Below are 14,906 nucleotides of genomic sequence, written 5' to 3'. Positions count from 1 at the left end.
CCGTGGCACAGAGACAGGGAAGACGAAGGGCAACTGGAGATACGGCATTGCTCTCATTTCATCAGCGCTCACCACTAGGATAAGGATAGCCGTGGTCGGTGTTCTTCACGTCCGAAATGTCGCTTCACCTTCTAATCTCGGGTTCAGGGTGAACAGGGTGTCTACAGTTTCACTACGGCCTCAGTACCGGGACAAAGCGCCTTGTTCCAGACGTGGTAATAGCATGCGCTGATCCGTGTCTCATTACGAACACCACACCGAGAAGACGCACGTCACCAGAACCCGTTTTTGCGGTGAATTTCTCACTCCTGAATAGGACGTGCTAACCTTGCAGGTGCGAACTTCAATCTCAATATTTCTCTGATACACCGTATATACTAGCTCGATGCTGCGAAAGGGGACTCTTGGCATCTCAAGTTATTGACAACTGTATTCGATAGGATTAATTGATTCAGAGACTGCATGCGAGGGCCCGAACTTCCTCCCGTAACGTGTGATCATGCGCTGCCGACGTTCGCCACCATGCTCGGCAGGCAGCCGATATAGATTCTTCTCGATGAGTGAACTGATCTACGAGTCCGCTGCGCCTCATGACGGACATAAAGGTGGCGGCTTCGTTTGTGATATGAGCGTCCATGCGACCATACATTCCCACGTTCGGTTCTTTCTCGCGCACCTAACGCAGCGTCGCGATGAAGGATGCTTTCTGGGACTTACTGCCTCTTGTCCTGGCCAACCTGCATGACGAATATCATTCTCTTTGCATGTGCTCGCGAGTGAGCAAGGCATTCTCTGCAAATGCAGCATGCATGCTGTACTCGAGAGTGGTTTTCAGCCCGGCGCCAGCTGGCGTCACTCTTAGTTTACGACGCGATAAAGATGAATTCACGGTACGCATGGATGCCGTGATGCTTAATGTTGCAGGGCATTGACTCCGAAATTCAGCGATCTAGCGTCTTCAACTCCGCACGTTTGCCAAAGAACGCTTCTTATGTCCGGACATTGGAAATCTCAGGTACGTTCTGTTCATCACTTGGACGGCACGGTATTCAATTGTACGAGCAGGTAATCTTCAGACGCGACCTCCTCCATTCTATGAGCTGGAAAGAGTACTGAGTGACGCTTTCCCGCTGTTCGTGAACCTGGAGGAAGTGTTTTTCTTACCGTCGGCATTCCATGTGGACGTTTTCTGCGGTGCCCTGGTAACTCTGCCCAACATGAGAAATCTCCGGAGACTTTCTGTCAACTCCTCATGCACGAAGGAGACTTATGTCGCATCCCTAGTGAAGATAACGGGCTTGCATTACCTGACGATTCAGGACCCCTCGCGTGCCGTGCTCCAGGAACTACCCGAGTGGTTGCGCAGTATGCAGGGCACTCTTACTGAGCTGCATTTGACGGTACGTACAGAGCTCACAGGGACCTATTACATCGGCTCGCTGCCTGCTTAACTTGGACCAAGGGCAACTGTGGATCCGTCACCCCGGGCGTACTGCGCATGATTCTCCCCCACATCAGGCTGATCACATCGTTCTCTCTCGGTGTCTCATTCTCGTTGGCAAGCAGCGACGTATTCGCGACATTGGGCGGACTGAAAGAGCTGGTATCAGTGCAATTGCATTATTATTTGGTGCGCTGAGCATTCTCTCTCGCCTCGTGGCCGTCGCGGTCAGGGACTGATTTACCCAACGTTGTTTGCAGCAACTTCGTCTTCCGGACGGGGCGTTGCAGCTACCACAGTTGAAGACGCTGATAGTTCAACACGTCGCTCTCTCGGACCAATCTAACTTCGACAAGCTTGACGAATACATCACTCGCCTCGTCAGTTCGACGGTCTCTCTTAAAACGCTCTCAATAAGCTATGATCACGATTACATGGACTACGAAACCTGCGACGAACCGCATCACGATGTATTAGTCGAATATCTCGCGGAAAATCATACAAGCCTCCAACATCTACATATTTGCAGCGGGTCTTTTGACTTCTATGACCCATTGGCAAAGGACATGCTCGAACGCTGCGAGGCTCTCGAGTCTCTGGCGGTGTGGGTTGACTTCAGAGATCTGGTTCGTCGTTTTCCGCTGCTCAGCGTCCCTGTAGGCTAGGGGTTGATATTTTCGTAGGATATGTTTCCCAGTATGCTGGAGCCACTAAGATATCTTCGTGAATTGCGCATCAAGGTTGTGCCTGATGCAGATTTGTCAGACGATGATGAGAGGCCATACTCCGAGGAGACAATTGCACTCGGTATCGCTCGCGGAGTGCCGCAAATTCACTGCTTACAGGTGAACACTAATCACTGGCATGTAAGCTGTGAATCTCTTACTCTGCACGCTCTGTCTCAATCTCGTCGCAGGCGAACCGCACCATTTCGACCGAGGTTGAGTTGGAATCGGTGGAGAAGAGGGTGCTTCCGTGGCGAAGACAGTAGATATGCTCAAATATATAACGAGTTGGGCTGATAAAGATGCAGTTATCGCTCTATCTCCAACTATGTTAGCTGGCCAGGAACTAGTCAGGGAGGTATTATTAGTCGGAGGCCTTCCGTCCTGGGTTATGGCTATGGCGAGCCTCCGCTTCAGACTCCGACTCCGGTTCAGGCACAGCTATTCCACGTGATCTCTTGCGGTTACTCCTGCTCGCCGAGCGCCCTCTGAGTCTCCTGCCTGCGTTCAGCCGATAGCTTCTCGCCTAGCTGACACTGTACACGCTGACGACACGTTAAATCCTACCCGCGGCGTTTAAAATCCAAAATATTCAGCATGGACGTCCCAAAGACCAACAAGTCAGTGTAGCTGGCGACTCGAGAATGAACCATCAACGCTTACCGTGTCGCGTCAGGAGACGCAAGATCACGGACAAGTCCGTACCGCAATCCTTGCTGAACAACCCGGCATTTGCGGAGGACTCTAAGATGTATCAAGACTTGGCCGAGATGGAGCGCCGGCTTGATTGGACCGTGTCGAGGAAGAAGGTCGAGGTCCAGGATGCGCTGGGGCGGACTATGACGGTGCGTACTTTCTTGAATCACCCGTCCTATATGATCATGCGTGATATGTGAATGATAATTGAGCTATAGATAAACCGCACGCTGCGGCTGTTCTTATCGCATACGGTGTCAGGTCAGACATGGCAGACTGGCGTGGATGCCCCTACACCAAACTTCGAGACCGGAGAAGGCATACCTGCTTGGCAATTCAAATTGGAAGGTCGGTTGTTGGAGGTACGTTTGGGCTGCCACTGTGATTGATTCAGCAGCTCATGTCGACATGAATCACAGATACCCGGCGTAAAGAGCAAGCACCAGCCACCGCCCCGCAAGTTCACTACATTCATCAAACACCTCATAATTGAGCTCGAACGGGACCCCAGTGTCTATCCAGATGGTAACATAGTCGAAGTCCGTACAAGCCAGAATGTCTCAACGGCACGCTGACGAGGTGATGCGGATTAGTGGCACCGTCAAGCGAACAACGTGAACAATCCCCAGGCTCAGCTCGATGGCTTTACTATACGGCGAACCGGCGATCAGCCGACGAGAATCAGGGTCGTGCTTCATTTGACACAGGAGCCGGAGGTGTTCAAGGTGCACCCGGAACTCGGTGCGGTTTCGACATCCTTATCTTCCGAAGGGCATTGATGCTTACTACTCGTCATATAGGCGATATCTTGGGTATCAAGGAAGAATCTCGTGTCGGCGTGTTGCAGACGCTTTGGAACTACATCAAGATACAGGGATTGCAAGACAAAGTCGACCGTAGGATGATCAGGGCAGATGATAAGCTGAAACCGGTTCGTCCGACGCCCGCTCGCTGTTGCCTCGCCTCAAATCTGATAGCTTCACGCAGATTTTCGGTGCAGATACAGTGCCATTCCAGCAGCTCCCCGAGATAGCTATGCGGTTCCTCCTTCCGGCGGATCCCATCATCCTGCACTACACGCTGAACCCGAGCGTGCTACCTCCTGAAAAGCCTCAGGTGAACATTAGCATCTGACTATTGTCGCGACGGCTCGTTAATATGTACCGCTTTTCATAGGCTTGGGATGTAGAGGTGAAGACTGACGACGTCGGCCTCAAAAGTCGCATGAATCATGTCTTGGTAGGATTGAGCACTGAGAGCGCCAAAGACCTACAGAAACTCGACGACGAGGTGCGGCAGACACGTCCTAATCGTTCCTTCTTTGCCATATCGCCCGGATTGAATATTGGAGGCTGATGCCTTCCTACCTTTCGACAGATTGCCTTGCACGCGCAATCATTACACAACTCCCACATCAAGCGAACGTTCTTGCACCAGTTCGCTCGTGACCCCGCCGCGTTTATCCAGCGCTGGATTGAGTCGCAGTCCAAGGATCTTGAGAGCATGCTAGGCAGCGGACCCACAGAAGGTAACATCCACTGCTTCTCCCACAGCGTCGTTGGAGATCGCATAAACTAATTGACGACGCAGGTTCAACTGTACGTCAAGAAGACCTGAGGCGAAGCGAATTTTTCAGGTTGCCATGGGTGGAGGAGGCGGTTGCTATCCAGGAGGGACATCGTTTGGCAACAAAATCGTGATAGAGTATTCTTGTTCTCGTATGGCAGAGGTTTCTTGTATTGTCTCACTAGTTTTTGCATGCGCATGCTCGTATATCCAGTACGTCAGGTTGGTGATAGCCTCATGGCCGGTGCACTCCTGTCCAAAAAGCTACGTCGAAAACACGCAAAAGCAACCAAACACGTTTCTTTGCCCCTTCGCAGCCGTCACCGAGCTACCCGATAGGATCTCGCTTGGAGTTTGATCATATCGAACCATCGAACCACCTGGTGAAATGCGGGACCTGATGGCGTGGCGCTGGGCCGCTGGCCTGAGCACGTCTCCCACCTTCGTTCTACTCGCCAACATTCAAGGCGTATGATATGGCGAGCAAGCAAGTACGTTATCGTTCTTACATGGGTGTTGCGAAGGGTTATTGAAGTATTGCTGCGATTTGCTTGGGCTACTAGTTGGGCAAGTTACGACAGGTACGTGGAAGTTGAGCCTTGTAAGAGGACCGGGACGCTGACTCTTCTTGCATTGACTCTCAGTGGGCGGGCGAGGTCATCTCATCGAGGGAGAAAACGGTCGCGACGGATGAGTTCAAAGAGCTCGAGCACGATGTGGAGTTACGCAGGGAGAGTTTGATGCGGTGAGCTGATCACCACCTTGCCGAACGTCGAGCAGGGCTGATCGAAAGGGATAGGCTCCATATCGCAGCAGAAGACTTCAAGCATTCGCTCGCGAAGAAGAAAGATTCGGATGCTATGGACGCTGGGGAAAAGATCACAAGGATTGATGCGCTCGGTATCGTCATGATCAAGAATGGCGAGGAATACGGCGAAGAGTCTGGATACGGCACGTCTGGCTTGCGCTCGCGCTCTATCGCGGAGTTAAATGAAAGGCTCTTCATGCAGGGTCGGCGTTGATCAAGCTTGGTCGAGCACATTGCAAAATTGCGACTCTGCAAGAAGCATTCGCGCTCACATTGCAGGACACGTTTCTTTCCGCCATGCAACGATACGGCGAGGATATCAAGGCTTACGATGTCCAAAGGAAGAAGCTGGACAGTCGCAGGCAAGTGACCGGACGTCAATACGCTTGTATGGGTGATTCTTAGTCGAGTGCAGGCTGAGCTACGATGCTGCCGTGAGCAAGGTGGAACATCTGAAGAAGAACAAGAAAACTAAGGAGAAAGACTTGCAGGATGCAGAGGAGGAACTCGAGATGGCCAAACAGCGTTTGTGAGCCCCGAACGGCCATCACGATGTCTCGTGGCTTACCATATACGTCTGCAGTGAGGAAACCTCCGAAGACGTCCATGCAAGGATGTACGCGATTCAAGAGAATGAACTGAGCCAGTTGAAAGATCTCGGTTCGTTCCTTGACGCGGAACTTAGCTTCGTCAATCAGTACGCAGAAATTTTGCGCGACGTTAAGTCTGACTGGGTCGATGAGTGTGTCTTGCTCTAACAGTGGGACATCAGCCCGTATACTGACCAGGTGCATCCAGGCACGACCTCAGTAAGCGACCCAGACCCCATGGCCCCACTCACTCCTTCACGCGAGAGGAAGATGACCTGAAGAGGTTCGGGTCGGTCAAATCGACGAAGTCTACTCGCCATCGCTCTACCCCGCCCTCAGATGCCGAGACCGAGTCGGATAACGCAGATGTCGGTCGCAAATCTGTAAGCCGCAAACCGTCGATGGCGCGCCGTAAATCGAACATGTCTATGAAGAGTCGCCAATCGGAGAAGGAGAAGGACGAGAGCCGTTCGCATTCGCGTACTCCTTCAAAGTCTGGACGCAAGCGTACGGACAGTTCCGCTACAGCGAATGGCAATTCTTCCACTGCGCAGGCTGAACATGAGGCTGCGAGTTCCAAGAGGCGTAGTATTGCGGGGTGGATGAGCTCCATCGGACGTACCAAAGCGAAGGATTCATTCTCTACTCTCCAGGGCCAACATCCAGATGACGCGAGCGAGGACGAGGACGAGGACGAAGCGCCGAAGCGTCCCCCAAGCTCGCTGTCGAACAAGTCGTCCAAATCTGCAAAGAGCAAATCTAAGACAAGCGACTCCCCCCGTATTGCCTCTCGCTCTCTCCTACAGAAGCGGGTGAAGGCCTTGTACGATTTCTCGGGGTCATCGGACGAGCTCAGCTTCAGGGTCGGGGACGAGATCGTCGTGCTGAACGAGGTGCTAGAAGAATGGTGGATGGGCGAGATGGACGGAAAGACGGGCCTATTCCCATCCACATATACGGAGGTCATTCAGGCACCGACGTCGTCGAAGGCGCCGCCTCTGCCAAGGCGCCCTAGGGCGAGTTCCAGACCACCTACTCTCGCTTCCACACCTCGTTTCAATGCCACGCATCCTGCAGACACGGACAGCTACCTCACGAGCGACGCAGACGATGATCATCCCTTCGGCGACCACATGCTGGTCAGTCACGCCAGGACGCCTGTTTACAACACCTTCGGCGATGCCGACAGCGCTCTCAGTAGCGCCGCGGAGGACGGAGAAGAGGAGGAACGAGGATTGATGAAGAAGCATGATAGTCCATGGGCCGAATCGGAATCTACGATCAGTCGTAAGACCCCTGCCCCACGGATTCCTCTGCGCCGAGGAACGGAGGTCGGCAGCTCGAACAGCCTGGGGAAGAAGGCACCACCTCCACCCCCGCCACGCCGGGCCAACTCCAGTTTCCAATCCTCGGCCTCGTCTTTATCAGCGACGTCGCAGGAGAAACGAAGCAACACGTTCTTGACGTCACACTCGAGCGCCTCGACGTCCAGCCAATCGTCATTATCTGCCTTAGCCGCTGCCACCAGTGGGGGACATGCTGAATCGCCGTTCGGTGAAACTGTGGGTTCATGGTCAGGCCCATGTAAGGATTTCAAGCAAAACCCGTTCAAGCCTCGCGGCATGTGCAGCAACTGTTTCCAGATGCACGAATGATGTCTGCCATCCTTCATATACCCTGATATTGTCTCATACCGGAACTCACCTACCATCTTACGACTATATATTCAACACGATGTACCATATGCATAGATTGGACAGACAACTCAGGAGAACTTGCAACGTACAATCGACGGGCCTTTACCGAAACAAAGCCGTCCCGCGCTCCTACAGTGGGTCACCGGTCGTTTAGACGCCAAATCTTGTGCTGCCTCCTGACTCCCTCACCCAATACCTTCCCTCCCAAGAACTTGTCGCGTCAAAGATATATGCCTTAAAATACCCTATGAATTTTTTCGAGTCAGTATTCTTCTTCAAAAAAAACTCCAGGAGCCATGGAAAGCGTGGGAATGATTTTGACCGTTATTACTCGTTTAGACAGGGTCCCACGGTCACTTTCCCTTGATAACGGATGTTACTGCGGTAATGTGGGAAACAGATGGCACTGCCACTTAGTGCAGCTTGCCAGGCCATGAGAAGAATGCAACACCATCCCTGCAATGAAGAGAAATCCAGTGGACACAGGAACAAGCACAGTATCACTTGGAATCCCAGACAGTCACCCAGTCCGAGTTTTATATTGATAGAGCTAGTTTTCATGGCACAAGAGATGGAGGAAAATTGGTGTCACATAGTCACAGCCTTGTTTGCGATTTTTCATGTTTGGGATAGAAACCCTACTGCTCTAAAAACTACACAGAGACGTCAAAATATACTACTTCCACCTCCATAAAAAGTTTGAGGAGCAACGGAACAGTGAATGTTGAGAAAAAGGCCACTGTCTAAAGGAGAGGTGGTGTCTAGAAGACCGGTGACCCACTGTACCTGGTGCCTGCCGATTCCCGAATGCGACAGCCAGTCCCGTGACTGCTCGGCACCGTCGTGTGACGCAGCGCGTGAGTCACGCACAATGGGCAAATGAGCGCGTCGGCGCGTCTCTTTCCCACGCTGCGTGTCTCCAACCCCTATTCCACCCCCACGACGATGCGCGTTGGGCGGTCCGTTCGGCAGGACACCATCGCCTGCGCTCGGCACTCAAAAAATCAGGAGAGTAGTCTTATATCCGTTGAGAACCTCCTTCAAATTTTGCAACATGCCGCCATAGCAGAAGACACCAACAATCCGTGTGGCGTTCGTCACCGAGTAGAGGATCCAACGCCGGTGGGAACGAAACGTGCCCGTTCGCCTGATGATGAACACCAAGAACCTCCGACCAAACGCCAGAAACCTTCCGAGCCAAGCTTGGACGGGTCGTTGACGCCAGAACCTGAAGACACAGAGCGGCATCCAGAGCCAGAACCGGAACCGGCCCGGTTTCCTGTGTGGCGTAACACGTTCTCCGTCCAGAGCCTTCTCTGCCTTCCCGAGCAACAAAAGCTGCCAGAAACACAGAAACGGACTCGAGCCTCCGCACGCAAATCCCAAGCCGCTGCTGCCGCTGTCAGCTGCTGCGAGCGGGAGACAAAATTGCGCGACTGGCTCGTGGAGCACTCACGGGATGTGCCGACTCGTTATGACCTCGGACCTGTCGTTTTCGCCGTCAAGGAAGACGGCTCCGGGCTCTCTGCAAATACCGAGGACGAAGAAGTTCGCCACATTGTCGATCTCGACAACCTAGAAGAAGACCCCACGTTTGACCCGGACGCGTATGGGCTCAGACCCTCTAACAAAGCTGTTGGCGGCCTCCTCGGCGAGCTGAGCAAGGCCATCAAGACTCACCGGGCTGAGCGAGCAGGCCGTTTCTACCTTGTCGTCCCTCCTTCTCTTGCCTCGTCGAATGAGGACAATACCTTGCAGTTCGAACTTGAGGTGGAGGTTATCCTGTCCCTCATTCCCGATGCGATCCCGCCGGACAGGAACGCTTACCGAGTACGGCCTATGGACATCGACGAGCCCATGCGGCCCTTTGTCACCCGTTTCTTCCATAAACCGGGTCGCCCCGCAGCCTACGATGATCGAACGAGCATCTCGTTCTTCTACTCGATCCTCGGCGCCGCTCCGCCGCTCGCCAAACTCGAGCTCGAAGAGTCTCTTCAGCCGCCTGCGCTTTTACCTACGCTTCTACCTTTTCAGCGTCGCAGCGTCGCCTGGCTCCTTTCCCGCGAAGGCAAAGCTCTCGCGGCCGACGGATCCATCGTCGAGAGCGTTAACGACGACTCCCAGTTACCCCTCTTTTGGTCAATGCTTGACTCCCCTGCAGGACCGGTCTACGCCAACCGTATCACCGGGGAGCTTCTTACCTCTCGGCCTGAGTACACGCCGTGCCTCGGCGGGATGCTTGCGGAAGAGCCCGGCCTCGGCAAGACGCTCGAGAGCATCGCGCTCGTGCTGCTCAACCCGGCACCTCCGGAGCGGACGCCCGAGGTGGGCTACTGGGACGAGGATGCGCGCTTGGAGGTGAAAGAAGTGCGGACGACGCTGATCGTGACGCCGCCGTCGCTTGCCCAGCAGTGGATCGATGAGATCAAGAGGCACGCGCCGTCGCTCAAGGTTATGATGTACGAGGGATGGACGCACAAACCTACCATCGTCAACGATCCGGATGCTGTCGTCGAGACTGAGAAGAAGGGGAAGAAGGGGAAGAAGCCGGCGAAGGCAGCTAAGAAGGGGAAAGGCAAGGGCAAAGCTGCCGCCGCCGAACCCGTGGAGGATAGCCAGGCCGAGGGCTCATCGAAGACCGGTTTAGCTTCTGAGGGCTTCATCAACCTTGATGCGAGCGAGGACGAGCTTAAGGAATGGTGCCATTTCGCACACAAGTTCGACGTTGTGATCACGACGTACCCCGTCTTCCAGAAAGACCTTAACGTTGCACAGGCCCCGTACGAGCGTCCTCGGCGCATCACCGCGAGTTACGGCGAGTATGAGCAGCCCGAACGCCCAAGGAGTCCGCTCGTCAAGTGTGAGTGGTACCGCGTCCTCATGGATGAAGTCCAGATGATTGGCGGAGGGAGGGCAGAGTACGTCGCTTGACCGTTCATAGCTATGCTATCTGTGACTCATGCTCATCTTCTAGGGAAATGGTGTCCCTCATCCCTCGTCGGTCCTCATGGGCTGTATCAGGTACCCCTGCGCGCTCGCGCGTTGGCGATCTGATGCATTCGCTAAGGTATGGTCACTACATACCGTTCAACACGTTCGCCATGCTGATCTAGCATTTTATAGGTTCCTCCGCGTCCCGGAAGTATCATCTAAGCAGGTGTGGAACCGATTGCTGAAGCCGGGATATGTCAACGATTTCGTCACGCTCTTCCGCAAATACGCGATCAGGTTAGTTACCTTGCTTTATTGCCGAACCACCTTGGAGATCATTGACCGACTTCAACGTCTACAGGACAACGAAGTCAAGCGTGAAGAACGAGCTGACTATACCACAGCAGACTCGATACCTTGTCCCGATCAACCTTGGATCCATCGAGCAACATGTCAGTAATTCTCGTGAGACACTTATCGTATCCGAAAGTGACGACCCACTCCCAGGTCTATGATCAGAATTACCAAGAAGCCCTTGACGCATTGGGATTCGATGCCCGCGGCGTTGCGCTTGCCGAAGGCTGGGAGGTCGACGCGACCCTTCTCCGGACGTGGCTCCGTAAGTTGCGTGGGATAGCCACGCATCCGCAAGTTGGTCAGCTGCACGTCGTTGGCGACAAGTTGAACCAGCCTGGCGTCCTGAAGACCATGACGGAGGTCTTGGAGGTACGGATCTTATTTTGGCGTTAGCTGCAGCCTTGGGGTCTAACGAAGATGTAGAATATGCGCGATCTCAATTGGCGGGAAACCATGGATGAGCGCAAAAAGAAGGCACGTTTGAGCGCTATCGGCGACTCATCTCGTTCAGCAATGACTTTAGTGATAGGTCGATACAGCCGTTCGCTATGCGCGGCTCATCCAAGAAGCAGACAACCGACAGCGGTACCAGACCGCCCTCGAAACATTGGTGCAGGCTGAGCAGGATGCAAAGGCACTCGTCGACGACATAGAAGCTGCCATATCCCAGCACGATGCCGCAGGGGAAAAACTCAAGCAGGAGGCCGCGGCTTTGAGGGAGGTTCGCGGACAGAAACTCCCGGAGGAGCCGAGTAAAAAGGGCAAAGGCAAGGGCAAAGACAGGGACAGGGAACATGAAACAGAGTCCGAAATCGACGGCTCGATATACGAAGGCCTCCCGAAGACGCCAGCAGGCGAGGCGCACGCCGCCAAACGTCGAGGCATGGTCGCTAGGCTGAGGGAATGTCGCCTCTCGCTGCATCGCGTCAAATTTTTGCAGGGCGACGTCTACCATATCCTCGGCGAGGCCCAGTCAACGCAGGAAGATGCGGCGTACAAGGCGGCCGAGGAGCTCCGAAAGCTTCTGCTGAAGAGTGAGTGCTGCCCATGCATGCGCAATTACCCTCATCAATGACTCTCCGTTTTCAGCGACCGAAGAGCGCGCTCTAAAAGCTATGGAAGAGCTGGCTGAAGAGGATGACGATATCAGCGAAAAAGATTTGATGCTCGACGTACCGTACTTCGGAAAGGGAGGCATCCGATCTGCGGAGTTGGTGAGTTCGCGCATCTCCGATCCCAGTCTCGTCCCTCATTGATAAATGTCAATCCACAGCTGGAGGAAGGCAATGCGTTGGTTGAAGATGTCCTGAACAAGCAGGCCGCGCTGATGTGGGAGTGGCGGACGAAAATCCGTACGCTGCTGACCCAGAACCTGCTAAGCGGAGACGAGACAACCGGAGAGGAATACAGCAAATCACTCGATACCCAGCGCGAAGTCGAGTGCTACCTCCAAGCTTACTCGAACCTGCTCAGCGATCGCAGAGAGCTGCTGTATAACGAGCGCACCACCCTCGCCGCGCATCAGGGACGAGGAAAGCCGAAGCGCAAGACGAAGGCGGCGCGTCAGGCCGAGGAGGCTCGTGCCGCCCTCCAAACGCTCGAGTCCATGGGACTGCAGGCCGAAGACGAAGCGCTACAGCTCAAGCTCGAGCAAGAACGGGAAGACGTGAAGCTCGCTGCTAATGGCCGAGCACTCAAATCGATCCACATTGAGCTCGGGGGCGTCCTGACGCGTATCACCAGGGACCAGGACCCCGAACAGGTTATCGTGAAGAATGCAATTAACGCCACCCGCCGATTGATGTCCGCCCAGGGTATGTCGTGATTTGTGATCTGTCTCTCCGACTCCGAGCTGACTGCATCGATCGCCCAGAGGAGCTCTTGGGTAAGCTCGACGCGGACCTTGCGGTGTACAGGAGGACGTTCAACGAGCGTATCCTGTAAGCATAGCTTGTTGCTTCTACGGCATGATGCTCATTAATTTCCAATTTGCAGTTACTTCCGACAATTGCAGGAAATATCCGATTCGGTAAGGTTTGCATGTTGAGACACATGTGATGGTTTGCTAACTGCTGGACTTCCTAGGTTGTCGATGTTGAATGGGAAGGGCCGCTGGCCGAAGCTATACAAATATGTCAGGAGGAGCAGATGCGCGCAGACACGAAGGTGAAAGCTGGACGTGCCCGCCAACGTTACCTCGATCACCTGGCGCAGGACCAAGCGTCCGGAGACCGCGATCCGGAAGACAACACGTGCATCCTTTGCAGCTGCGACTTTACGCGAGGTTTTATGACGCATTGGTAAGGTCTCCATGTCCCCGAACCCGGCTCGGATCTGATGCTGACCTTCGCTTGCCCAGTGCGCATATATTCTGCGAGGTAATCCCCCTGTGTGTTGACTGCTTCGCCGCAGATGTCTGACGCGTAGCACGCAGGATTGCATGCAGCTCTGGCTTACTCGGAAAGACAGCAACCAATGCCCTGTTTGTCGGTCCGTCCCTCTCGTACATCGTCCCAAGGCGATAGATAGACTGAAGCTGTTGTGTCATTTATTCGCAGCGTGAGCATCAACGCCTCGGAATTAGAACCCTTCTTGCTTGGAGGGGCGCCCGAGGAGACCTCAGACCCGAAGGCGGATGCGGTTCCGTCGCCGCCCGAACCGGTACCCGTCTCGCGGCGCAAGATCGAGTACAACATGATTGACCCGACGCTGCTGGACGTGATCAACTCGGTTGAGGCGCTGGGGAGCTACGGATCGAAGATCCAGACGCTCGTGCGGCACCTGCACTACGTGCAGCTTACCGATCCGGGAGCGAAGAGGTGAGCGAGCGCCTTACCTTTGAGAATCTGAGGACCCTTATCGCCGTCCTCGACCCCAATTTTTACAGCATCGTATTCTCGGCGTGGGCCGACTCTTTATCCAGTCAGTGCAGCTTCCAGATCTCGCACCGAGGAGAATACTGACGTGTTCGCGGTACTTCAGTCTTGCAGCACGCGTTGAAGCATAATGGCATCCGCTGCCTGCGCATAGACCAGGCGAACGGCAGCAAGACCGCGATGAAGAAGTTCACGACCGACCCGGAGATCCTCGTTCTCCTCTTGCACGGGTAAGCCCTTCTCCCGCCGCCGCCTTCATATCCTCCAGGAAACCGACGCACATGATCGTTGTTGAATCCAGAGAACGCGAAAACGCTGGGCTGAACGTCACCTGCGCGTCGCGCGTGTTCTTGCTTGAGAGTGTCGTGAATCACTCGTTCGAGATCCAAGGTGGGTTCTTGATGTCACAATAGAGCGCGACAACGGGCGTTAATGTGCTATCCATACAGCTATTGCCCGCATCGACCGTATGGGTCAAACCAGGGCTACCGAAGGTGAGCATCTCCCGGACCTTTGCCGCCGGTGCCGCCCCACTGACGCGGTGCTCTCGGCCTCAGTGTATTGCTACTACGCCGAAAGTGCGTACCGATCTCTTTTCCTCCCGCATCTACGACCTTCGATCTGACCATGGTTTTGCAGAGACCGTAGAGAAGAACATCCTCGACCTCGCCGCGCGCCGCGGGCTCTCGCTCTACACGAAGGAAAACGCGCGCGGGACGCTGGACGTGACGCCGCTCGCGAACGCGGCGGTGAAGGAGGCCGAGTCGCTCACGCTCGCCAAGCGGGCGAACAAGCCGAAGGGCGGGCAGAAGGGCGATTTCGTGTTCAGGTGCGTGCTGTCTGCCCTACCTACCCCTTCTATCATCCCCCTGCCCTTTCCTGACGCGATGAACGTAGCGTGGACGACATGCTAGCGATCTTCTTCCCGCATATGTTCGAGGAGATCGAGTTTTTGTTGCCGGAGGAGGACCTGGAGACGCAGTCGCCGACTCGGTCCCAGTCCCAATCACAGTTCCAGTCCCAGTCTCAAGCTGGACCCAGCGGAAGTGGGCAGGGGAACGCGGTTGCGGGACCGTCTAGACTCGGATGAAAGGTATTAAGAGAGGGTCAACGATTATTTACAGTTCATTCTAGACGTTGTTGCTTTTTTCCATAGCTCATTGTTGTTGTGATTGGTGCATCGCTATATCGCTGTTGCTCGGATAGACTCGACATTTGA

General features: G+C 54.4%; 3 protein-coding genes across 3 annotated transcripts; all 3 read left to right on the top strand.

Annotated features, from left to right (window-relative positions):
• Positions 1-692: 692 nt before the first annotated feature.
• Positions 693-2,432, top strand: PUNSTDRAFT_137203 (uncharacterized protein; the record flags this gene model as incomplete). The annotated part of the gene is made up of 7 exons (XM_007386838.1): positions 693-890; positions 946-1,015; positions 1,066-1,400; positions 1,463-1,630; positions 1,702-2,067; positions 2,125-2,307; positions 2,358-2,432. The coding sequence occupies 7 exons, from the start codon at positions 693-695 to the stop codon at positions 2,430-2,432; spliced, it is 1,395 nt and encodes a 464-aa protein (XP_007386900.1).
• Positions 2,433-2,763: 331 nt separating this feature from the next.
• Positions 2,764-7,605, top strand: PUNSTDRAFT_127696 (BAR-domain-containing protein; the record flags this gene model as incomplete). Its single annotated transcript, XM_007386837.1, has 18 exons — positions 2,764-2,786; positions 2,843-3,011; positions 3,081-3,224; positions 3,282-3,401; positions 3,456-3,603; positions 3,663-3,793; positions 3,850-3,978; positions 4,039-4,152; positions 4,240-4,390; positions 4,453-4,460; positions 4,896-4,919; positions 4,992-5,009; positions 5,073-5,173; positions 5,228-5,379; positions 5,439-5,598; positions 5,652-5,765; positions 5,820-5,978; positions 6,035-7,605. 18 exons carry the CDS (start codon positions 2,764-2,766, stop codon positions 7,479-7,481), a joined length of 3,312 nt encoding a protein of 1,103 aa, XP_007386899.1. The 3' UTR covers positions 7,482-7,605.
• Positions 7,606-8,468: 863 nt separating this feature from the next.
• Positions 8,469-14,777, top strand: PUNSTDRAFT_137200 (uncharacterized protein; the record flags this gene model as incomplete). Its single annotated transcript, XM_007386836.1, has 22 exons — positions 8,469-10,441; positions 10,498-10,590; positions 10,647-10,751; positions 10,816-10,906; positions 10,962-11,180; positions 11,235-11,289; positions 11,351-11,845; positions 11,901-12,025; positions 12,085-12,625; positions 12,685-12,751; positions 12,807-12,840; positions 12,897-13,111; positions 13,171-13,189; positions 13,246-13,301; positions 13,370-13,630; positions 13,699-13,733; positions 13,794-13,917; positions 13,989-14,077; positions 14,137-14,181; positions 14,245-14,265; positions 14,327-14,516; positions 14,585-14,777. 22 exons carry the CDS (start codon positions 8,469-8,471, stop codon positions 14,775-14,777), a joined length of 5,046 nt encoding a protein of 1,681 aa, XP_007386898.1.
• Positions 14,778-14,906: the final 129 nt, after the last annotated feature.

This window comes from Punctularia strigosozonata (assembly GCF_000264995.1).
Source record: "Punctularia strigosozonata HHB-11173 SS5 unplaced genomic scaffold PUNSTscaffold_12, whole genome shotgun sequence".
Lineage (NCBI taxonomy): Eukaryota > Fungi > Basidiomycota > Agaricomycetes > Corticiales > Punctulariaceae > Punctularia > Punctularia strigosozonata.
The sequence above is the reverse complement of the archived record's forward strand: the minus strand, read 5'-3'. Positions and strand labels throughout refer to the sequence as shown.